This window comes from Centroberyx affinis, unplaced genomic scaffold, assembly GCF_046629955.1.
Source record: "Centroberyx affinis isolate AG114_WGS23_722 - 3 ecotype Tasmania unplaced genomic scaffold, CSIRO-AGI_Caff_v1 ptg003505l_1, whole genome shotgun sequence".
Lineage (NCBI taxonomy): Eukaryota > Metazoa > Chordata > Actinopteri > Beryciformes > Berycidae > Centroberyx > Centroberyx affinis.
In genome coordinates, this window is record NW_027281454.1 from 14079 (window position 1) to 38106 (window position 24028).

General features: G+C 42.8%; 2 protein-coding genes across 2 annotated transcripts; both read left to right on the top strand.

Annotated features, from left to right (window-relative positions):
* Positions 1–219: 219 nt before the first annotated feature.
* ctdspl3 (CTD (carboxy-terminal domain, RNA polymerase II, polypeptide A) small phosphatase like 3) lies at positions 220–14606 on the top strand. Its single transcript, XM_071539741.1, has 11 exons — positions 220–494; positions 2441–2564; positions 3239–3379; positions 6426–6543; positions 6973–7078; positions 8384–8470; positions 9225–9287; positions 9782–9861; positions 10942–11068; positions 12524–12619; positions 13730–14606. Exons 1-11 carry the CDS (start codon positions 366–368, stop codon positions 13793–13795), a joined length of 1137 nt encoding a protein of 378 aa, XP_071395842.1. The 5' UTR covers positions 220–365; the 3' UTR covers positions 13796–14606.
* A 1558-nt stretch (positions 14607–16164) lies between these two features.
* LOC139661308 (transmembrane protein 79-like) lies at positions 16165–23509 on the top strand. The gene is made up of 5 exons (XM_071539744.1): positions 16165–16288; positions 18172–18456; positions 20880–21431; positions 22123–22336; positions 22827–23509. The coding sequence occupies exons 2-5, from the start codon at positions 18183–18185 to the stop codon at positions 23080–23082; spliced, it is 1296 nt and encodes a 431-aa protein (XP_071395845.1). The 5' UTR covers positions 16165–16288; positions 18172–18182; the 3' UTR covers positions 23083–23509.
* The last annotated feature ends 519 nt before the right edge of the window (positions 23510–24028 follow it).

Below are 24028 nucleotides of genomic sequence, written 5' to 3' on the forward strand. Positions count from 1 at the left end.
CTGGGCTGCATGAAGCCCGTGGTAGTATTATATATTAGACTCATGTCACATACACACAATCACACTGTATCTTCAACACTGCAACGTGACTTGGGTCTCACGTTGACACTGGAGCCTTCTGAAGCACCGCCCAATAATAACAAACGCAGCGGCGAACCTATCGCTCCCCGGCAGATTTAAACCCTATGGTGAAAATGATTCGAGAAGAGGCAGGGACGAGCCGGGCGGAGCTACCGGAGCCATTGGATCTACCTAGAGGAAGAAAAGCTGGTGGAGCTACTAAATCCAACCGTGTACCTTCATCATATTGAAGGTTTTTGGTCGGAGATATTTTATGTTCATAAGTTGTATATACAGAAGGCAAAATGAGACTTAGGTCTCGAAAAACCACGAGAGAGTGTTCGTTAACGCGGAAGAACAACGGCCGGCGGTCAAGCAGAGCGACGCCGAGAGCAACGCGGCTTCCGCAGGCTGAAACTCCGCTTCAAACCAAGGTAATGTTATGGTCTTAATCTAAGTCACTAACTGTGTGGCCTTAACTACGCTAACTAGTGCGAGTAAACGTCTGCCTATCTGTCGGCACCAATAGTTTAAATCTTTTTGTGTTTGTTTTGTTAAAATCGGTCATTATTCTGATGCTAGCTAGCTGGCTAAGCTAACGCTTCCACAACAAAACAATACACAGGCGTTGTTGAAGCAGCTGCTGGACGCACTCTGGCTTTTTCCTGTTTTATCCTTACTTTCTGCGAGTGAAGGAAACTCCAGATTTAAGGTATACAACGGGGCGAGTATCCAAACAGTTAAGACGATGTTGTGGTGGAAATGGCTGAAGTAATCAGGTTGTTCTTAAAAAGTAATACTACAAAAGTGTGCCAACGGTTTCTTATCTGTTTTATATCACGGCTAACGTAGCTACATTCAGAAATTGAATGAATGGGTGTTAGCAGTTTCGGGATTGCCCAAGGGATGTGCCCCGTTCTCTTGTATGGAGAGAACTTCACCAAACGTCTTTGAAATGTGGCATATTAATGTTTCTTTCCTTATCGGCAAATAATCTGGAAGAACATAACTGAAGGCGTTTCACTAGTCTTTAAGAGCCACTCACTTCAATTCGGCATACATCCCACACCAAGCAGGATTCATTCCAGTAAAATTTCATAATTGATTCGCCTCTCATTCCCACAATCTTGTTCTACCAAAATACACAATGAAGGGCGGTAGCAAGCGGCACGAACCAGTTCTATAAATTGAGATTTCATTAAAATAAAATGCTGCTTCATATATCATCTATATGCCGAATTTACCAGAAGACTCGAAAGTTTCTAAAAAAAAAAAAAAAAAAGTCTCCATTTACGTTCTGTTGGGTAGCTATGTACGTGTGGCGATAACCACATTAAATTGTACATTTGGCTCTCCATAAGAGAGAATGGAAGCAGTATAAATAAAAATCAATTATATTTCAGAAAAGCATTAACCCCCCGCCCCCGACACACACGCTCTTAAAGACCCCATCTTAATATAACTTGCATGAGTTTAATCTTAGTTACTGTGATGTATATAAGGGATTTGTTGGATTATGGAGGCGAGTAGATGGACTGTGGGTGGGTTTACCCTCCTACATCCCTGCATATGGTTTAGTGTGTCGGTCTGCTCCGCCCCTGCAACGTGACGTGATGTCTGACACAGGATTAAACATCCCAGTTAGATGTGAGGAAGGGTCCCAGTAAGTAGGTCACCAGGCCACATGCATGCAGCCTGTTTATCCTTACTTGTTTACCATAACAGTTTTGCTTATTGTACAGAACAGAATAGAAACTTTATTTCTCACACGTGGAAATTTGCCTCTGGCATCACTGTGGTACAGTTGAAAACAGGCAAGATACAATAAATGGCCGATACAATCCAACACCACAAGATCCAGTGACAGCACAACAGAGCTCCCACTGCACCTTCCAGTTCATTGGTTATTTACAAAACAATGACAAAATCTGCAATTCCTGGTAGTGAAATGGTAGAGGTCCATGTGGTAAAGCCATGTTGGATAAAAGACCTCTTCAAGACAATATTTGTGGTTCTGGGCATTCAGTGTCTTAGTCTGAACCACACATCTAGGACAATCACATTGTGTCTTTTCATAATTTTGACATCAGAGTTGAAACCGAGCTCAAACATGGTCTGAATTAAACCACCGCAGGGATACGGATACCATCTCCTTTCTCAAGCCAAACTGCTGGCACAGACGGGTCAAGTGGCCACTGCAGGCGGACTTTCAGAGGTCATGACCAGAGTCTGCTTCATGAAACCATCACAGTTTGACTTTCAAACCGCTGTAGACTCTTTAAAGCTGAATATAGCAGGGACACTGAGAACAGCCTGCTGCCAAAAGGCCACTGCAGGGTTTTGTTCGTTTATAACGGCAGCATTTTTTTGTCCTGTGCAGGATGAAGAGACGTCGGCCGTCGACTCCCCTCACTCAGATGACGATGTTCCCCAGATGACGAGGCGTCCTCTGGCTCGAGGCCGGGCCAGGAAGAGAGCCATCGCTGTCGACGACGGAGAGACAGGTATGTCTCGAGGCAAAGAGCCTTACTGTAGGCAGTGCTGAGCAAGTTAAATGAAAATAGCGTAGAAAATGTAATCAATTACTCTTTACTAGGGCCGAACGATTTTGAAAAAATATCTAATTGCGATTATTTTGACTGATATTGCAATTGCGATATGATTTGCGATATTAGAGGGAATGATCATTTTTACATCATTATTCTCATTTTCATTGAAAAACATATTAAAATGATTACGGTGTGATTTTTGCGGGGATCTGTACCAAACAAAGATGTTTTCTTAAGTGTGTAGAATATGATGTATAGGCCAGGACATCTCTGCAGCACCACAATATTTAATTTAAAATGCTATTTTGACACACATTTCGCTTTTAACAAATATTGTGCCTCCTGCGATTTGAAAATTGCAGTAGGCCATATTGCGATTTCGATAAAATTTCGATTAAGTGTTCAGCCCTACTCTTTACTCGTTTAAAAAGTATTCACATTACTTTACTAATTCCTCAACAGCAGCATTATTTAGTTCCATTCCTCGTTCCATTACTTGGCATTTCGTTGGTTCCTTGTTTTTCCCCTGAGTTTCACATTGCTCTGTTACGTCTCAAATAATCTTTTACACTACTGTTACTGAAAAAAGTAATCACATCACTGTTCTCGTGTGTGTGTTTTCTGTCTAGATTTAGCCTTCAAGACCCCGACCCGGCCCCCCATGCGTCACCAGCGGGTGTTGGCGGAGATCGACGCGGCGTCTCCCCGCAACTCCACAGCCAGAAACATCTACTCTCCCATCGTACGCTTCCTCACGCCCAGCAAAGAGAGTGAGTACAGCGACGGATCCTGTGTCTCCCTGTTCAGTTCTGTTCATGATCCATTCACACAGGACCCGGCATCATGCGGGTTCTTAGAAAGTCTTAAATTGTGTAAAATTCACGGCCTTAAAAAAGTCTTAAATAGAGTTTCATTGAGCTTTTCTGGAGAAATGTCTCAGGTTGCGTATAACTGTATTCCGATAAAGGTCTATTTATTTTTTTCAGTTTTATTTTTGTGGCAAAATTGTTCCCAAACAGAGTACAGACTGGAAAGTGAGTTTTGAAAGCCAGAAATCTCAGCAGCTGTTGAATCGCTGGTATTGATTAATAACCCAATCACTCAGATCAGTACTTGGTAAATACTCATGTTTAAATATTGATAGTTCAACCAAAAAATGGTATCAGAGCACAAAGGAAGGAAAGAAACCTTTTCATCCATCGGCAGCAGTGACAGAGTTTATAAAGCCACCAGCTACCAGCTTTTCTTTTTTCTTTTTTTTTTTTTTGACTAGCACATGAACCTTGATCAAAACATCAAGACGCTGACTCGTTTTCTATTTCTATTCTAAATGAAGGTCTATTGTGTCTCATTGTGAATTTGCAATGATTATACACGCTTTTGTTCCATCCAAGCTAAATTACTGTAATTCTCTTTTCGCTTGCCTAAACAAATCGGCTTCGGGGGAAACTACAACTAGTTCAAAATGTCTCAGCAAGACTCCTGTGCAGATCCAGCTTATTGATTTGTCTTTGTGCTTTGTATTGTGTGCCTTAACGTTTTTATATTACTCATTATCTTTTATTGCTTTTATGATTGTTTTATTGTCGGTGCTCTAACTGACGCCCGCTCTTGAACCGTGCTGTATAATTAAACTTTAATGACTTACTTTGACTACTTCACCAGTCACTTTGGCAGACATCCAGTCATCCTGTTTGGAGGTCGTTTTCTATTCTTAAAGCCAAAGTGTCTGGTGGAGTCGACTAACTTTCCAGCCACAGCATGAATATGTCGGCATCTTCATCTCTGGTGGCTGGTGGTATTTTCCCACCCTGGGTGCACCTAATGGAAAAAGCAGTGCGAGCTGTTCAGTGTAAACTGCTCAGCAGGCTTTGATGTGGTGGGATGACATTTGTCGTTGTCGTTATTGGCAAAAGGCAAAAGGACTCGCTGTGTCCTGTTAGAGTTCAGAGCCTCGATCCAGAATGAGTCAGTGCAGCATCAGTTGGAAGTCTGAAAGAAGTTCTCCTCTTCTCTTAGTTTCTTAGTTAGTTAGTCTCAGTTTTTCAGACTGCACAGAAAAAGACTGTCAGAAAAACTGTAACAACGGCCAGTAAACTGTTAGGGATTACGTTACCAAGTATGGAATGCATCTACAGAGGTAGAACGGTGAAGAAGGCAAACAACATGGTGGGTGACCAGAGGCACCCACTTCCCTCCTCATTTGAATTGTTGCCATCTGGGCGACGATATTGCCCCCCTCTGTTCACAAAAAATAGATCCAAGTTTTTTGTTCCACAAGCCATTAAGTTGTTAAACAGGTACCAGCACCAGCACCTTATCCCCCATGCACTTTGGCCACTCCTTCTTGGTCACAAAAGATGTCCAGCTGGTCTGGCCCGTCCCCCTCCTCCTGGTATGTGTATGGGTATATGTACGAGTATGTCTATTGATGACTTTGTATGTCTATTGGTGACTATTATGATATGGGTATGTTCGAGTATGTCTGCTGGTGACTTTGTGATGCTGTGATGAAATGCCTTGTGATTTTGCTGCAAACCCATTTCCCCGCGGGGACAACCATCTTACAAACTGCGAGCAGCTCAGTCGATGCGTCGCTCTGTTCCTTTGTCTGTGTCGTGGTCTGGTGCAGCTGTGATGTTTTGACCAAAAAAAACATAAGCTATGTATTTACACTAATCATGTATTTTATGCTGCTTTGGTCTTTGCATAACTCCCCGTTTTGATATGTTAACATATCTAGTTAGTAAATAGGGATCGTGAGATAAGCTTATCATCCCATCACTTAGGGTTGGGCGATAATTCAATATTATCGTTTATCGTCTTTCAGTGGAATCATATGGTGATGATATGAAGATATTTTGATATCGTGACACACATTTCTACTGTCTAAATTGATGATGACAAGCAAATTTGATTTAAAAACTCTCATAAAATGGGGTATGGTAGGAATATTATTGGAAAATTTCAGTTTTGTTTGACACTACACCTAACATTACCATTCGGTTCAATGAGATTAACATTAATTTGATTATTTAACGTGATTTTGCATACATGAACCATATCGTGATATATATTGATATCGAGAAAAATCCATATGATTATCATGATATTGATTTCAACCATATCGCCCAGCCCTACCATCACTATCAGTAAGCACTAATCGGGTAGCTTCTATCGAAAATAAGGAGGAAAGAAAATATAAAATGACTTCAGAGTTTACCATCGACCCCAACGATGGATGCGACCGTTCTCCAAGCTTCGTTTTTAAGGTGTTTTATTCCTGTAGTCTTTCAAATAGATGTTGTAGGGAAGTGATTCTCAACCTTTTTCATATCAAGGACCCCTAATTTAGTCTACATTAGGGCCACGGACCCCCATTTGATGACATTTTGTCTCTCGGGCCCAAATCTGAGAATATTTTTATTGTCAGATATGATTTTGTCCAGAATCCCATGACTACCAGTATTGTAGGTAGAGAGATAACAGAGAAACTATGATGAAAACAGTCTTTCTTCTACATTCTCTAATTGTGTTAACTTCTTCTAAATGAAATAATGGTGATGTTTGATAATTTATCAATTTGCTGGGGACCCCCTGGAGCCCCCCAAGAACCCCTGGTGGTCCCCGGACCCCACGTTGAGAACCACTGTTGTAGGGAACTGGGAAGCTTTGAATGGCTGGAATCAACCGCACATCGGCTGAGTTTCCCCGGCCAGGAAATGGAAGAACTTCTTGCTGATCATGTTGCTGACAGTGTGAAAACACACGGTCAGGGTTGGGTGCTGATGTACGGTCTTTTTTTCCTCTGTCCAGACGTGACGCGTTCAGGTGCCGGGAAGGACGTGTTGATGAGTCCGGAGCAGTGTGTGTTTGGCTTCGGCTCCATGGACCTGCTGGCCGGAGACGACGACAACGAAGACGTCTTCAGCCCGTAAGTCTCCCAGCATGCCTCAGTGTCTCTGCTGCTGCTGCTGCTGCTGGCATCAACTCAGATGCAGTATCTCCCTCTAATCTGGATGAGAACTCATTTGGCTATTTGTGAACAGGATAGGATGCCAAATCAAAAATAGCATAAGCCTTGTATTTTAAATAATAGTGCAATAATTCTTACTGGGATCATTCTTGTCTTTTTACTGGTATGTCCTCTTGTTTATATTTTAATGATTATCAAATACACCAGTTAATCAATTAATAGGGTATCTGTGTGCATATTCCTGCAGTTTCTGATTCTGGAGTCTAATCTGTACCAAACCTGTCACTGGATCCCTTTGTTCTTTACCTTTTTTTTTCCTCCCCACCATCTCTCTCTCTCCTGGTGTTAATGATTGTTTATTCTAACAGTGTTGTTTTGTTTTTCCAGCTTTACCTTCATCAAGAACATCCCGTCCCAGCAGTCCAAACCCAGTCTCAGAGACATTCCCCCCAAAACCAGGAGCACTCCGGAGGCCACGCTGGTGTTGGACCTGGTGAGTTCAGTCCTGCTGCTTCCTGCTCAGTCGGCCTGGGCACGAGAAGTCGAATACTTGTTTAGTCAAAACGGACACTGAAGTTAACATTTTTTTTTTAGAATGGATAACATACAGCAGTTGCTAAAGTTATTAACTTAACTTAAATAGCCCAGTCTAAAATACTCTGGTTAATGATCTCCTTTTTAAAACGATTCTGGCTAATGATTATGATCAGTAGTGTGAGCAGTGCGGTCAGTTTGGTAACTGAGTTGTATGATGCTGTTGTTGAGACCCTGGTGTGAATGATGAAGAGCCCTGCAGTGAGTTATTAACTCTTTCTGAGGAGAACTGAGAATTGAGTTACCAAATCCTGGTTAATTCAGCAACAAACTGTAGTTATGTTACTACTAAATGTGTTTTTTATGGTATCTTGCTGTACTCAGTTTACCTTTTTTTTTTTTTTAACCTCACTGTTTTAATCTCTTATTCTCACAAAAGCCCTTTTAGGGACGGGTGTTGCAAATTAGCATCCGCTATAAACACTATGATACTTGCATCGGGTAGCTGTTCTCAGTTTGTCTATGTATATTGTATCTGTCCCTATCAAATAAACCATAAATAAATGAATAATAACTACTGCGCTACGGCTGCAGAGCAAAATGAGATGGAACTTAAATGAGCCGATGCCTCCCGCCCAACCAGAGTCCACTCCTCTAACTCTCTCCAGAGACTTGGTGCCTTTGCCAAATAATACCTTGTCATTCCTGCCTCCATGCCAAGTGTTTTCCCTCCATGGGGTGAAGTGTTGAGCGTACACAGATCTCCATATGCTTGTATTCCTTCACAAGAACTAGGCTCAAACATACTAACATAGGGTTGTGATTTTGTTTCCCCGTTTCTTTTAAATCTCATCAGGCCTATCGGTGTATTTTGTGTGAAATTTATAACCCGTTTCCTAATTCAGACAGACCCATGAGAACATATATCCTACATTGCAAGACAAGGGTGTGACCGTATAAAAAGCGTTAATTTCAACTATTCAATTTGACTCTAATATTCATGTCATGATTTGATTTGTGGAAGAAAAAAAATGAAAATGCTCCTCCTGCTGCTCACATTTATCAATAACCGTTAAATAGCTGTGACTGTTTGGGAATCAATTAGACCGTCCAAACGTTGGGTGTATTTACTCATGTTGGCTCTTAAGAACTTAATAATACTACTGTAGGTGGAAAGGGCAATTGGATGCTCTATCACAGAACAGAAAGCCGTCTTGGGTTTATACTATAATACAGTAAGGTGACTCTGTGTCTGTGCCTGCAGGATGAAACCCTGATGTTCAGCTCTCTGAACGTGATCGAGGAGGCGGAGTACACCTTCCACACCTCCTTCCAGGACCATCAGTACAAGGTGAGCACAGTTTTTGAATTTTAGATGCACAGAGCAAATCAGTTATACATGACTTTCATTTTAAAAGTGCTGTGTGTAGCATTTCAACATCATTAAGTCATTACCACGTTCATTTGAAGACTTTACTGTAAACAAATGAGGCTATTAAGAGAAGCCTGTCAGCCTAAAGCTTTCAGAGTTTCTGGCAGCAGATGGTGGAAGGAGGGAAAGGAAGATGGAGAAATCACTTCCAACATGTTGATCCTCTTCAGGGAGGGGGAGGGGGGGGGGGAAGCAACGGGGCTTATGGGAAATGTAGTCTTAATGTGGAGAAACAGTAGAACTAACAATACTGCTGGTGTGAGCTCGATCGTCTCCAGCATTTGTTTACAGTCATTATACCAAGGTATCAATTAATTTGACAGTGATGTATTGATGTTTAAAATACTCCATGCAGCTCCTTACATGAAAACAAAAGATTTTTAATGATGCATCTTATTAATGAACATACATTCATAAATTTTAGGCATTTATCTGATCCTCTTATACAGAAGATCCAGTCTGTCGAGCATAGAATAAATGCAACAGTAGAGCAAGATTCACTTTCTAGGTCACCAACATTACAAGCAACCAATAGAGTCAAAACATAGATTTAGTAAAATATTCATGCGTGACAGAAGTGCTAGGTGAAGAAATAGGAACTGTGGAGAAAATATAGAAAATACTGTATATTTATTTATTTATTTATTTAACGCCTCCCTCATCTTCTCATCAGGTCTACATGATCCTGCGGCCACATGTGAAGGAGTTCCTGCAGTCCATGGCAAAGATCTACGAGGTAAGTTTCACACTTCAGAAAAACACTGAGTTTAATATTAATATTTAAAATGAAGCCGCCTGGTTCGTGTGTATCCAGCGGAGTTTTCTTTGGACGAGCCAAGTGCTTTCTGTCTGTATGTTTTCAGTGACGATATTCATCAGGTAATATTTAAATCTACAAAGTTATGGCTGAATAATATTATAGGCCGGTCTGATGAACCAGTCTTCTCTGAGTTTAAAGAACACACACACACTCTCCCTACTTCTCTCTCTTTATATACACACACACATTTCCCCCATGATTTTCATTTTCTGCATCAGGGTTTTTTTAAAAAAAATTTATTTCCCCTCATTTCTTAGTTTTATCTCTCTACACAAACGGTGAATGTATCTCTCTCTCTCTCTGTGTGGCTTATCGTCTTTTTAATATGTGCAAACAAACTCTGGTAAACTGTGTTAGCGTTCTGCTCTGGGTGGAATCGGTTCCAGCTGCTGTTTGTGTTTCTGTTCCAGATGTTTGTTTACACATCGGCCAAGAAGCAATACGCAGAGAAGATACTGGACGTCCTGGACCCGCGCAGGAAGCTGTTTCGGTGCGTCTTCTTCCGTGGGATCTGCTTCCACCTGTGTTTCATAAACGTTTTCCAGAACCACAGAGACTTGCACTCTTGTCAGGTTTATTAGCTGCAGGCCAACTCTTCTGCACCCGTATTTTCCCGTTAGTCGACGTGATTCTTGCTTGTTTTTCTGCAGTCTGCCTCGTCAGCGTCTGGGATTTATTCCAGACTGAATTACAGTTGAGTTCAGCAGTAGAATTAGCTTCAAGCGTTCGGTTCAAAATCTTGTTGAAACAGTATCTCCAAATACTTCAGGAACCGTAATTGAATTGTGTGTGAGTAAACTAGAAAAAAAAAAATGGTGTAGGAAATAAAATGTATACCTGGGTGAAAGTAGAAATCCCCTTGGCCGAGAATGAGAAATGTATTTTAACACCCTAGTTTCTTGGAATTAGGATGGATGGATAGCAGGATGGATAAATATATAATTTAAGAAGGTCATTCAGACAAGGATTTACAAGTTTGCTATTAATTCTTGAGGAATGGTGATTGATTTATAATTTTTGTGTTTGGCTTGATGTCTGGATGACAATATTGTTTCTCTTCCATATGTATTTGATTGTTAATTCAGTGAGATGGGCTGTTTTGTTTGTTGTGTTTATGTTAAGTTAAGTTTATTTTATTTGACATGGACATCACAGTAGCATTAGAATTGTAACATACATTTATGCACAAGGACCAGATGCACTGTGTTTAGTGTTTGTAGCGAAACGCTAATTTACAACACCTGTCCACAGGAGGCTTTTTTTTAAAAGAAATTAAAATAGAAAAAAGATAAGAAACGGGGAAAAAAAGGACATAAAATACACCCACAAATACATCCACAAATACACAAAATACAAAATACAGGTGTCTATAGAAGTATTAGGTGTGAGAACAATGTGGCTTATCATCTTTATATGTGCAAATAATGTGGTTATATGTGGTTATAAGTGTGTATGACTGTATGTGTGGTGGACCCCAGGAGCCAATGCTTATGCTGGAGCTAATGGGGATCCAAAGAGAGAAAGAAAGACAGAGTTCAGCATGTTGTCTAACCTGTTTGTCTTTCTCAAGGCACCGTCTGTACCAGGAGGACTGTTCCTGTGTCCTGGGACACTATGTGAAGGACCTGGGTGTCCTGGGGAGAGACCCGGCCAAGACCGTGGTCCTGGACAACGCCCCCCACACCTACCCATACCATGTAAGCACCGTGCTGCAGTCCTGTCAAGACCCTCCTGCTGCTCTTCTTCTTCTTCTCCCCCTTCTCCTCCTTCATCTCCTCCTTTTCCTCTGTCTTCCTTCCTCCTCTGCTTTCTTTTCTTTCTTCTTTCTCCCCCTTCTCCTCCTTCATCTCCTCCTTTTCCTTTCCTTCTTTCTCTCCTTTTTCTTTCTCCTTCTTCCTCTTCTCCTCTTTCTTTTTCCTTTCTTCTCCTCTTTCCTTCTTCCTCCTTCCTCTCATTTTTCTTTCTCCTTCCTCCTTTCTTTTCTTTCTTTCTCCTTCCTCCTTTCTTTTCTTTTTCTCCTTTCCTCTCCTTTCTCCTCCTTTCTTCTTCGCCTTCTCCTTCTTCTCCTCCTTTTCCTCCGTCTTCCTTACTCCTCTGCTTTCTTTTCTTTCTTTCTTCTCCTTTCCCTTCCTCCTTTTCTTTCTTTCTCCTTTCCTCTCCATTCTCTTCCTTTCTTCTTCTTCTCCTTCATCTCCTCCTTTTCCTTTTCTTTCTCCTCTTTCTTTCTCCCTTCTTCTTCTCCCCTTTCCTTCTTCCCCCCTCTCCTTTTTCTTTTTCTTTCTCCTCCTTCCTCTTCTCGTTCCTCTATTCTTTTCTTTCTTTCTCCTTTCTCCTCCTTTCTTCTTCTTCTCCTTCATCTCCTCCTTTTCCTCTGTCTTCCTTCCTTCCTCTGCTTTCTTTTCTTTCTTCTCTTTCTTCTTTCTCCTCCTTCCTCTACTCCTACTTTCTTTCTCCTTTCTTCTTCTCCTCTTTCCTTCTTCCTCTCCTTTTTCCTTCTTCCTCCTTCCTCCTTTTTCTTTCTCCCCCTTCTTCTTCTCCTCCTCTTCTCCGTCTTCTTTCCCCCTCTGCTTTCTTTTCTTTCTTTCTCCTTTCCTTTCCTTTCTCCTCCTTCTCCTTCATCTCCTCCTTTTCCTTCTTCCTCCTTCCTCTTTTCCTCCTCTTTCTTTCTCCTTTCTTATTCTTCTCCTCTTTCCTTCTTCCTCCTTCCTCTCCTTTTTCTTTCTCCTCCTTCTTCCGCTTCTCCTTCCTCCTCCTCTTTCTTTCTCCTTTTCTTCTCCCTCTTTCTCCTCCTTCTTCTCCTTCTTTTTCTCCTTCTACTTCTCCGATCCGCACATTCACACCCTCTGGAGGTGATGTAGAAATAGTTTCATCCTGCAGTATTGATCGCCTGTAACATTCAGTATTTAATTCAATCAAGTATTTAAATTTCAGTTATCGTATCAGTTACAGTTGTAGTGCAGTTTGCAGAGCCAAAAATGTTTTAGATATTTCATATTAAGATGAATTCCAAACATAAAGACTACAGTTGTGTTTTAAAGAGACTTTTGATTGCTTTACTATTGTAACTCCCTCTTGTCTCACCTCAGTACAGAGGGAAGACAGTTTGTATTAATTGAAGGTGATTTATTTTATTTTTTTTATTTTTTTTCTAGCTGATGAACACGATTCCCATCAAGAGCTGGTCTGGAGCTCAGGAGGACAGAGAGCTGCAGAGACTCGTCCCCTATCTGGAGAAACTGTCTGCTGCTGTGAGTCAGACTGTTATCAGATTACATCACGTTTATTACCTGCTTGTTTCAGTTGTGGACCGTTGGAAGGTTTTGTTTTGGGTTTTTTTTGGTAGAATTGAGTTTCTGTATGGAGAGATGTGTGGAGGCCCGTTCCCGCCATGAATAAAACAAAAAAGTCTGAATTTTGAGGGGTTTTTTTAATTGCCAGTTGTGACTTTATTTCTCTCCCAATTCTGATTTTATATTGCAGACTTCTGAGATTTTTTTCCAAGATGTAAAAAAAAAAGTATAAAGGAACGACAGAATTCTGAGAAATAAAGTCACAATTGCGATATTTTATTCAGTGGTGGGAATTGTCTTCCATAGAGATGACAGCGTGTCTCCTCTCCCATGTCACAGGAATATTTGATCTTCAACCTCGTTGCTTGTAATGTTGGTGATGTAGGAAAAGAGGCTTATTTTTTTCACAATATGGCTTATGTAGGTAGAAATCCCGCGTTAAATAATCAAATTGATGTTCATTGCATTGAACTGAGTGGTGATTTTAAGTGTGAAGTCAAAACTTACAAATTGAGGTATGAAACATTTTAAGGAATATTATTTGAAAATTTCAGAGCTTTTAAACAGAATGTGCTTGTTATCATCAGCAGAATTGTGTGTCACGATATCAAAATATCTTCATATCATCATCACCATATGATTCCACTGAAAGACAGTAAATGATAATATTGAGTTGTGGTTGTGGCTGGTAAGTTTATCTAACCAACCATTGGTCTGGAGTCCTGTTCTCTTCTAAACATCTGGTCAGCTGCTGAAACTGTTTGAAACTATGATTATTTAACTTTATTTTACCTTCATACGCCACATCATGATATCAATCTATGGAATACAAATCCTTATGATTATTGTGGTATTGATTTCCAGCCCTAGTCATTTCCCCCCTTAGATTTCATAATTAATCCTCATTTGTGTGTGTGTGTGTGTGTGTGTGTGTGTGTGTGTGTGTGTGTGTGTGTGTGTGTGTGTGTGTGTGTGTGTGTGTGTGTGTGTGTGTGTGTGTGTGTGTGTGTGTGTGTGTGTGTGTGTGTGTGTGTGTGTGTGTGTGTGTGTGTGTGTGTGTGTGTGTAGGAGGACTTCCGGGAGCTGCTGAAGAGGAGGAAGGATCATTTCCACCGGCTGCTGTCAGAAGACTGACACCGCTCCGCTCCACTTCTCTCCCTCAGACTCTCAGATCCAGACTGAATCCTTTGTGCTTTGGCTAAAAGCAGAATCCAGAATCCAGAATCCAGCTTGACTTTTACTGTCTTGAAGCCAGTTGCTTTGTGTCGTTCCCCAAAAACACCCAGAACACCTTCTGTCTCCCCTAATGACTTTTAAGGCTGAGTGGTGTGGCGTTTCAGACACACAGCTGGTGATTCCTCACCAACGCCCCCCTCCACCCCCCCCTCCCCCTTGACCCCCCCTCTACCCCCCCACACCTCTTTCTACAGAGCAATAACAGTATGTGGTATTATAAGGCAAAACTTGAAATATGTTGTTTATAGTCAGAACTTTAATTTATTGATAAAAATGGCAAATCAGCAGCTGTTACCTGTATATATTTTAGATACGCTTTCGTTTCCTTTTCTTTCTTTTTTTGCAAATAATAAAATTATCCTGTAAATTAATCATTCTTTTTCAGGCATATTGACTATTTGCTTTTGGCAGATATATATAATGTATTTCAATACTATGTAATAATATTGATATTAGTCTTCATTCTGCAGTGAATACTGCTTCATGTTTCAGTGTGGGTTTGTTTTCCATCCAGTCCGCTCCACATGAGGAGAGAGCAGTGAGAATGAAACCTGTGATCAGAACAGTCTTTCCTCTGTCTTTCTCTCACTGTGCTTTCTGAAAATGAAAGTAAAATTATTCCAGTTGTCGTTTCACCGGACCATCAGAACCTCCTCAGCGGCCCCCCGGGCGTCCAGGAACCCAGATTGTCTCTCATTAAAGTGCTAATCCATAAGATTCTAGTTGGGTGTTTTTGTTTTATTTCATTTAGCCTCCATCTTTGTTGCTCAGCCTCATTGCTGTGGTGTTCTGTCAATCACCTGTCAATCAAACAGTGTGGGCGGAGCTTGGATTTTTTTTGTTTTTGCAGTTTGAGTTTCTCTCCTCTCTGTCTGTTCAGCCATGGTGGCTATCGCTGCTCATGCTAACTACCCACTTCTTCTTCTTCTGTTGATTCCAAACAAACCGGAAATGTAAAACACATGGCAGAGGATTTTTCCCAGGAAAGAGCTACCAGACACCGGCTGTTCAGAACAAATGGAGAAGATTTATGAACTGGAGATACTGTAGGTTGGATCACTGCTGAGTTAGAGCAGGCAGTGATGGAGAATAACAAAACAGACATTCATATAGACATGTAACAGACTATCACTTTAAATAACTCTAAACCTGTAAAGTCTTCCAGAAAAAAGCTGCAGAACTTCCCACTGTGGAGAAACAACAGCAGAGTGAAACCTTTCATCAGAACAGCTTTCAAAATGTTTCATCTAATTATCATATTTGTCTGGAGACCCAGTTTCATTATGTCTGATTTTTAATACTGAAACCCAACGGTCCCTCTGTCTGTCTGACAGAAGACTGAACACACTGCTTCACCTGAAAGTGTTGAAAGTATACTTGTTTACACTTGTATGATTCTTAATGTTTAATTGCAATGCATGCTAGATTTTAGAAAGATACTATAGAATTAGCCTATCACAGCAAAACTATAAACTACAGCCTGTATAATAATTCCTATAGGAGGTTTATAGGAAAATAGTGAAACCACAGGAGATTAAAAAATACAAAGTACAATAATCAGCTCATTAATGAGAATCACAAACACACTAGAAGATACTGCAGGAATATTATAGAAATATTATAGTGATACCATAGATTAAAAAAGATACCATGGATGCACTATGGGTAACTATAGGAAAGATATAGGAAAGAAAGAAAAACAATAACGTCACTATAAAGTCATTATTGAGTACCATAAGTCACTATAGTGAAATTATAGGAGATTGGCTGTAAAGTACATTCAAGTCACTATAAACACACAATAAGTCACTGCAGGAATATTATAGAAATATTATAATGATACCATAGGAGATAACAAAAAATATACAATAAAGTACAGTAAGGTCACTGTACACTGATTATCACAGACGCACTCTAAATCATTATAGGAGTATTATAGGATTATTATAGGGATTTTTCATCGGGTAAACATCTTTCACTGCCTTTTTAGATAAAGTGTGTGTGTGTGTGGGGGGGGGGGGGGGGGGCTATATGATTGTTAATATTGAATTTCAAGGCAAATTGAACGTCTGCTGGTGAGTCCCCCCCCCACCCCTCCTCCTCCCTCCTCCTCCTCCTCCTCCTCGGTCTCCCTGGCTTTATTTGCTCCATATGGTGTTTGACATGGTACCCAGGAAAAAAAAAAAAAAAAAAAAAAAAAAAGGTCCGTGTGGGCGGAGGAAAAGCCTAGTATTTTGTCCGTCTTGAAATTTGATTCAGAAGTTCAGGATCGTGGAAGACAAAAAGCAGAAGGAGGGGGAGGGAAAAACGGCAAAGAAGGACGGAAGGTTTTTTTTTTACTTAACTGCAAGAACAGTAAAGTCACCAAATCTCCTGCAACCTCCGACTAAAGTAAGTTTCTCTGCGAGGAATGTTTCTAATTGAATAAAACCCTTAAGAGAGGCATTTCACTGGAGCTAAATTCACTCACGCTGCTCACTTTTCTCTGCAGTCTGATGGTGAACTGCTCTAATTGCTGCTGAATGGCCACAAACTATAAGATTTCAGCTCTAATAGACTCAGAATGACTTTCCAAAGCGTTGCGTCGCTCTGTACGCGCAGTTTACGCAGGTAGAGGCGCAATTTGGCCTCATTTGATTGCTCTATCACCAAATTAGGCATTTCCTGCTGCTATTATCTAAACCAAATAAGAGCAGAAGGTATCATTTTGTTTTTTTTGAAACAGGATTTGTTGTTTCTCTGCGGCAGGGAGAGCGGATCAGCAGCGTGAGAAAAGCCAGTCAAGGTATTTTTCTGCAGTGAGTAGAAGCACATTGCCCCCGTTGCGCGTTTCCACATCCACGCCAAGTCTGATATCCGCCGAGATTTACTCCTCTCCGGCCCGAAAAGCCCGAGTCCTAATTGAGCTCTATACATGGTAAAGTCGTGTTGTGTTTGGAGAGAAAACCTTCTCGGCGCAGATTTGCGTGCCGACTCCGCGCCACGGCTGGATCTGCGCCAGGAGAGCCACACAAAAAAAAAAAAAAAATCCTCCAAATTCAATCCCCAGATGTTAATAAGAGCCGCTGAAATTCACCACGCGATTCACATCAAAGCAAATCAACAAAGTCAGATTATTCTGTCGTGGCTGGTGCCGTTTAGTGCTGTTTTAGACCAAATAATGACCGAAAAAACACCGTAAGACTCCTATATGGACTTATAATGTGTAGGTATTTAATAATGACCGTATCCGACTTGATGGTATCCCCGATGATATCACTATAATATTCCTGTAATACTCCTAAATTGACTTACAGAGTGACTGTGGTAATCAGTAGTGAGTTCATAGTGACCTTATTGTGTATTATGCAATTTTTTTAATCTCCTATGTAACTATAAGATATTTTGTGATTTTAGCTGAATGATATTTTTAAAGTGTTGCTGTGATATTTGTATGGTAACCTTCTTAAAACGTATTACAGGATTAGTAGGCTGTATGTCTTTGTGTTAGGGAGTGTATCCAGTAAATTATAAGGTTAAGCAGAGTAAATGTCTGTGCTTTGACACTCAAAGTACAGGACTTCACTTCACAACATTACACAGAATGTCTTTATGGGGCAAACAAGTCTCAGACCACGATGATTGTTCAGTGATTTCTAAAATACATCTGATGACTTCTAAACTGTCTGTTTTGTGAGCAAAGGTCTCAAGAAAACTAAAAACTTCAGTGATGATAACTTCACAGGAAGAGGTGCAGTGATGTGTCTGGTAAACTGACCTCCAGTCAGTTATCATTTTAATGAAAACAACAACAATATAAACCAAAATCTACATTCATTTATGCTTCTTCCCTTAAAGGCCCCTGTCCTATTACAACAGTATCAGTTTAATACTAGTTACTATGATGTCTACTATACATTTATGACATAAGGATCATAAGAGTCAGCCTAAAAAGGTGGGTAACCCCTATTCCTGCAAAATTCTTGCAAGTAAAATTCACCATATTCTTGCAAATAAAAAGGTGGGTAACTTCTTGTACTGCTAATAAAAAGGTGGGTAACCCCTATTTCTGCAAATAATAATGTGGGTAAACACTTTTCCGGCAAATGCAAATGTAGTAAACCCTATTCCTGCCAAATATAAAGGTTGGTAAGTTCTATTTCTGCAAATAAATAGATGGTAAACCCCTTTTCCTGCAGATGAAAAAGGTGGTAAACTGTAGTGGAGGTGTGTTTCCCCTGGTTGGGTGTGTTTTTTGGGGCTGACCCTCTCGCTGACCCTCTCGGTCTCGGCAGGCTGTGGGACGATGAGCAGCTCGGGGCTTCAGGCCGCCAACCGGCAGAACGTGAAGGAGATCGACAGCGTGAAGGAGTCCATCAGCGACATCATCAACCAGCTGCAGGACATCGACCCGGCCCGCCTCTCCTTCTCGCCCTTCCTGGACCTGGACACCCAGATCTCCCTGGCCCCGGTGTCGGACAGTCCCGAGTCGTCGGTGGAGGAGCTGCGTTCCTCCTCCCACTCTGTCAGCGGCTCCCAGCGCTCCCTGGAGCCGCCGCAGAGAGCCGACCCGCCCAGGAGTGAGTTATTACCTCTGATTTCTACTTTCTGACACAGTGGTACAGTAGGTTTGGAGGAGAGGCCTCAGTCGAGTTTGAGTCCAGACCAAAAGGTCTAAAGAGGGTCGAGACCAAGTCAGGACTGAGACCAGAGACAACTGAGTCCTGTTCAAGACCAAAATACACACAGAAAGTTTATTTCTACAGCTCTTTATCACAGCATGTCTCAAAGGATGAATGAGCCTAACTAGATCTAACTGATCAAAAATCAACCACAGAACAGAATGATATAACAGAAACTCAAGGAAGCAGAACAAAGCACAAGACACACAAAAACAGATTTTATCAAGTCATCCTACCTATCCTACATAAGGCCTAACCTACCTGACACCACCAGCCTTAGACCCTCAAAGCATACAAGACAAAACTTCCAAGAAAACCTAAAATGGTTCTTTGGAGTGATGCCATAGAAGAACCATTTCTGGTTTCACAAAGAAACTTTCAGGCCAAGGTTCTGCTCTCCTTTGCTCAGATATCTCCATTGTGTTTTTGTTTAATTGCCTTTGTTCAGGCTCATTTGCAGTTGCACAACATATAGGCAGCTAGTAGGCAGCTAACCAACCCCCCGGACCGTGGACGGGTGTGGCGTGTGGTTGTGGTTATTTTCCACATTTATGCCCACCATGAATCACACACCATCCAATAACTCAAATAAGAACTAAGAGACTTTTAATATCCCAAAGAACCATGTGAGGAACATGAAGGACCGTCCACTAAGTAAAGTGGTTCTTGTAACCACACAGCCTTTTGAAGAACCAGTGTGTAAACAGCGTAAATGTCTTTCCAAATGTAAAAATAAAGCTTAAGGAGTTTCTTAAGGTGAACAGAGATGTAGATTTATCTGCTGGAGCTTCAACTGATCACTGCTAACAAGTTTGAGGGCCGCTATTTACACAGGTTGAAATCCTTTAAATAGTTTGTAGTGCTGAGGAGAAAATAAAGAAAAGTAGAACAGGTGGAAAACAATGGATCTCAGGTGGGAAACATTTTGGTCTTGAAGAGGACATCAGATAGAAGCTGAGACCAAAGTCAAAACAGACATGAGACAGAGAAAAGTCAGAGTCCAAACAGACACAAGACAGAGATGAGTCTGAGTCCAAACGTAGACGAGAGTGAGACGAGTCCAAGTCAAAATAGACACAAGGCAGAGAAAAGTCAGAGTCAAAACACACAAGACTGAGACAAGTCCGAGTCAAAACAGGCACGAGACAGAGAAAAGTCTGAGTCAAAACAGTCATGAGACTGAAACAAGTCCAAGTCCAAACAGACATGAGACAGAGACAAGTCCGAGTCAACACAGACACAAGACAGAGACAAGTCCGAGTCAACACAGACACAAGACCGAGACAAGGCTGACTCAAAACAGAATGAGATAGAGAAAAGTCTGAGTCAAAACAGACACAAGATCGAAATAAGTCAGAATCAAAAAAGACATGAGACTGAAACAAGTCCGAGTCCAAACAGACACGAGACCGAGACGAGTCCGAGTCAAAACAGACACGAGACAGAGGCAAGTCCGAGTCAACACAGACACAAGACTGAGACAAGGCTGACTCAAAACAGAATGAGATAGAGAAAAGTCTGAGTCCAAACAGACACGAGACTGAGACAAGTCAAAATAGAGATGAGTCTGAGTCAAAACAGGCACAACATCGAAATAAGTCCGAGTCCAAACAGACACGAGACCGAGACGAGTCCGAGTCCAAACAGACACGAGACCGAGACGAGTCCGAGTCCAAACAGACACGAGACCGAGAAAAGTCCCAGACGTCAGATAAATGTTTTTTTGAGAGAGACTCGGCCCGGAGGAGGGAGACTCGCTCTGTAATGGGAAGTGGGTGAATGATTGCAGCTCTTCCCCAAGCCAAGTCATTCTGCCAAGTCCTGATTCAACCAAGCAAACATTCTGACGCTGAATATAGAGCGTCCTGCAGCAACGTGGAAACCTCCTGTGGAAGTTCAGTCTGAACCTGCTGCATCTGTCAAATCAGGACCTAAATATCTTTGATTTCACTTCAAAACAGTTTCCAAAACTCTTTTAATATGAATTGTTATTGTGCCATAATATCACACTGTGAACGTTTTGTGCTTGTTTGGGTTAATGTTGAACTTGGCCTCCTTCTGCATCTAACCATCTGTCTAATGCATGCTGAGAAGTGAATAAAAGACTCAATATTGATGAAATATTACTTCGTCAGCAGCAGGAGCCTGAGGTCGTCTCTTCCAAAAGTTCTTGAGCAGCTCAGGCTTCTGCTTTTTAACTATCTTGCAATGTGGACTTTAGAAAATGACAGAGAGGGAGAGAGTGGGAGGAAGGCTGCAGCTGATGCTTTGAATGTCTGTTTTTTTGGATGCGGTATTCAAATCTGCTCTGGTTTGCACAGGCTCTGCCTCCTGCCCCCAGCAGCCAGAGGAGCGGCGAGCAGACGAGGCGGAAGAGGGAGTTCTGGATCAGACCGTTTCCAGTCCGGCTCCCGCTCTGGAAGACGCCACGGAAAACCGCGTCACCGGTCCAAGCCCGGCCTCTCAGGGAGACATTCCCAACGGCACGGACTCGCCGAGACGCGGCCCCGAGTCCGCCCGTCCGGACTCGGCCGCCGACGAGGGCCGGCCGCTCATCGGCCCGCCGCCGGAGAGCGTGGAGCTGACGGTGTGGCGGCCGGACGGGCGGGGAGAGACTTGCGAGGCCGAGGCCGCCGCGGACCGGACCGGACGTTGCTGCTGCCGCCGCCGCTGCTGCAGCTGCTGTAAATGCTGCCGGAGCGGACGGGTCCCCGCCTTCTGCTCGGTCCTGGCCTCCCTGCTGTGCGCGGCGGGGATTCTCTATGCACTCTATTTCTACGTCCCCATTAAACCCCCAGACTGCCCCGACACGCTCAGCCGCATCGTCTTCACTCTCTGCTGCTGCGTGGTGGCGGCCGTCCCTATCCTGCTGGGTAGGTCTGAGTCAAACACACGCTACACCTGCACGCTGCCGTCCGAAAACCGATTCCAATAAAAGATAAAGATTAAGAGAAGGTTTAGCTGGTCTGGCCGCCTCGTCTCGGAATGCTCCGGCGTCTGGTGTCCCCTTTAATTTCATACTCCTTCAACCTCCAGGCAGCAGAAGTCGTCCCGGGCCTCTGGGGAGAAGCATAATTTCCTTCTCCTGTGCATAGCTTTAAATGGAAACTACAATAAGACTCTGGCTGCCTCTCCTCTCCCAGGCCATGCCCTAATTGTTTCTGAATATTTTAATCACATCCCAACCTGGACGAGCAGAAGGAGAGGGCAGGTGGCGAAAAACATCCAAAAACAAAGTCTGCTCAGTCTATTTTCCCTCTCCGTTTCCCTCCTATTTGTCAAGTCGATGCTTTGTACCAGCCAGGAGTGTTTGTATGTAGGCCATTTCATTGGCAGTTGCTGTATGCAAATGAAGATATATATAAAAAATAAAGAAGTATGCTGTCAGACAAGATCAAGTGCAGCTCAGAGTTCAGGTTGTTTGTGGAAAGATGGCCCAGATTCAGGCTCTAACTAGACTTATTGCTCCCTCTCCCTCCCTCCCTCTCCCTCTCCCTCTCCCTCTCCCTCTCCCTCTCCCTCTCCCTCCCTCTCCCTCTCCCTCCCCCTCTCCCTCCCTCCCAGCGATGCTTGTGGGTGCGGTGTGCCAGTTCTGCGCCGGCTCCTTGGATCCGGTGCAGCCGTTTCCCAGAAGCCGGGCGCTGCAGCAGCTGTTTGTCACGGCGTCACTGGAGCTGTTCCTCCTCTACGTCCTCAACCTGCTGGTCCTGGCTGCTTTACTGCCCCAGGAGCAGCTGAAGGTGGTTCCTGTGCTGGTGGCCGTGTTCGTCCTGGGAAGGTGAGGCTGGCAAGGTTCAACTTCATAATAATATAATCATAGTAATAAACTTTATTTATGGAGCACTTTTCAAAACCAAAAAAACCCCAAAGTGATTCACAGCAGAGAGTCAGACTGGAGTCACAGTTTTAATTGCTTGAGACTCGACTTGATGCATGAAGAGAAGACTTGAGACTTGAGACTTGACTTGGGTTCTGGTGACTTGGGACTTGACTCTGACTTGTACTCTGATGACTTGAAAATGTTTCTAAAGTCTCGACTTGAGATCTTGTGTTTGTGTAAATGACTTAAATTGAAAGTGATGAGATTTGTTCCAGCAGACGACTGAATTTGTATGGAATGATTGAATTTATTGAAGTTGAAACTGATCATAGAAATCAAACTCATGATGCTCTTACCAAGTTTTTATCCTATTAAAACCGTCACCAAGTGATGTTGCTGACTCAGCTAATCTGTCTTCCTGTCTTGTTTTTTGTTGTTCCCCCCTCAGACTGGTGTACTGGCTCAGTCTGAGCGTGTGCAGCTCGTGGCGAGGCTTCGGCTCGGGTCTGACCGTCTTCCCGCTGCTCGCCGCCGTGGCTCTCAACCTGTTCCTCCTGTACCACCTGGGTCTCAAACAGCCGCTGTTCGGCACGCAGGACGCGCTCTATAACCAGGCCACGCCCTCTTCCTGGTCGTTGGAGGCGTCACGGAGCCCGAGCGGCCAATCGGACGCCGTGCCCACAGACGTCCTGGACGCTCAGTGAGGAGCGGAGCCGGCCTTTCTTCTTCCAGAGGAGCGGATCTTTCCAGAAATAGTTCATTCCTGTGGTCTGCAGTCAGCGCTGCCTAACCTCCAGTCTGTGACGGCTTCACTTGTATTTTTGCTCCTCGTATACAGGACGTTTTTTTAATGTGGATTCATGCTTATTATCTGAAATGCAAGAGCCTTTTCCCCCGCGCACGACCGGCGGAGGAAGCCTTTGAACAACGTTCTAGTCTTAAACATTCGTCCTTTTAAGCTATTCCAGTGCCTATATTTAATGTTTTGAACTCTCAGTACTTAAAAGCTCTGCTATATATATATGGATGAAATTTGGTTTGATCTCAGAAAACCACTAGCAAAGCAACTTTGGTTCTAAGAAAGATTTATTTTAACTGTCCAAAAAGTTTGTAAATGATGAAGGAAGAATAAAAGCCATTTGTAAAAACGTCTTTTCATCTTCAGTTTTCAGTTCCTCAGCTCTCTGCCTCTTTGTGTTTGGCGGAGCGACTATTCCTGGAGAAACTTCAGCTCGTCTTTCCAGTGTGGGACTGTCATTATGTGATAACATGGTGTGGACTCGGCTCTCTGGTCGCTCTGCCGCGTCTCCACCCTGCTGCTGAGGTCGATCGCTGGCTTTCAGGAAACCAACATGGCCGCCCTCGGGCGCAGGCCGGTGTTCCTGTTCTCCCGGGGGTTCAGCGGCTCGCTGCAGATCCTGAGATGACGGGGGTTTTAAAGTCGACCGAACACACCTGCTGTTTTCCAGCTCCGCTCTGCTCCACATTCACACAGTTCAGTCTTCTGCTGCAGTGTTACTGCAGCTGCTGGGGGTTCAGTGCCTTGCTCAAGGGCTCCAGCAGTGGTTTTTTAGGGAGGGGAGAATGTCATGCTGCATTCAAGTGCTGGTGGGAAAGTCCAACATCTGGGACTTCCAAGTCAGCTGCTAA

Coding starts and splice junctions, on each gene's coding strand:
- ctdspl3 (XM_071539741.1), top strand. CDS start 366: ATGAGACTTAGGTCTCGAAAAACCACGAGAGAGTGTTCGTTAACGCGG. Junction 495..2,440: donor AAACTCCGCTTCAAACCAAG/GTAATGTTATGG, acceptor TGTCCTGTGCAG/GATGAAGAGACGTCGGCCGT. Junction 2,565..3,238: donor TGTCGACGACGGAGAGACAG/GTATGTCTCGAG, acceptor TTTTCTGTCTAG/ATTTAGCCTTCAAGACCCCG.
- LOC139661308 (XM_071539744.1), top strand. CDS start 18,183: ATGAGCAGCTCGGGGCTTCAGGCCGCCAACCGGCAGAACGTGAAGGAG. Junction 18,457..20,879: donor GAGAGCCGACCCGCCCAGGA/GTGAGTTATTAC, acceptor TGGTTTGCACAG/GCTCTGCCTCCTGCCCCCAG. Junction 21,432..22,122: donor GGCCGTCCCTATCCTGCTGG/GTAGGTCTGAGT, acceptor CCTCCCTCCCAG/CGATGCTTGTGGGTGCGGTG.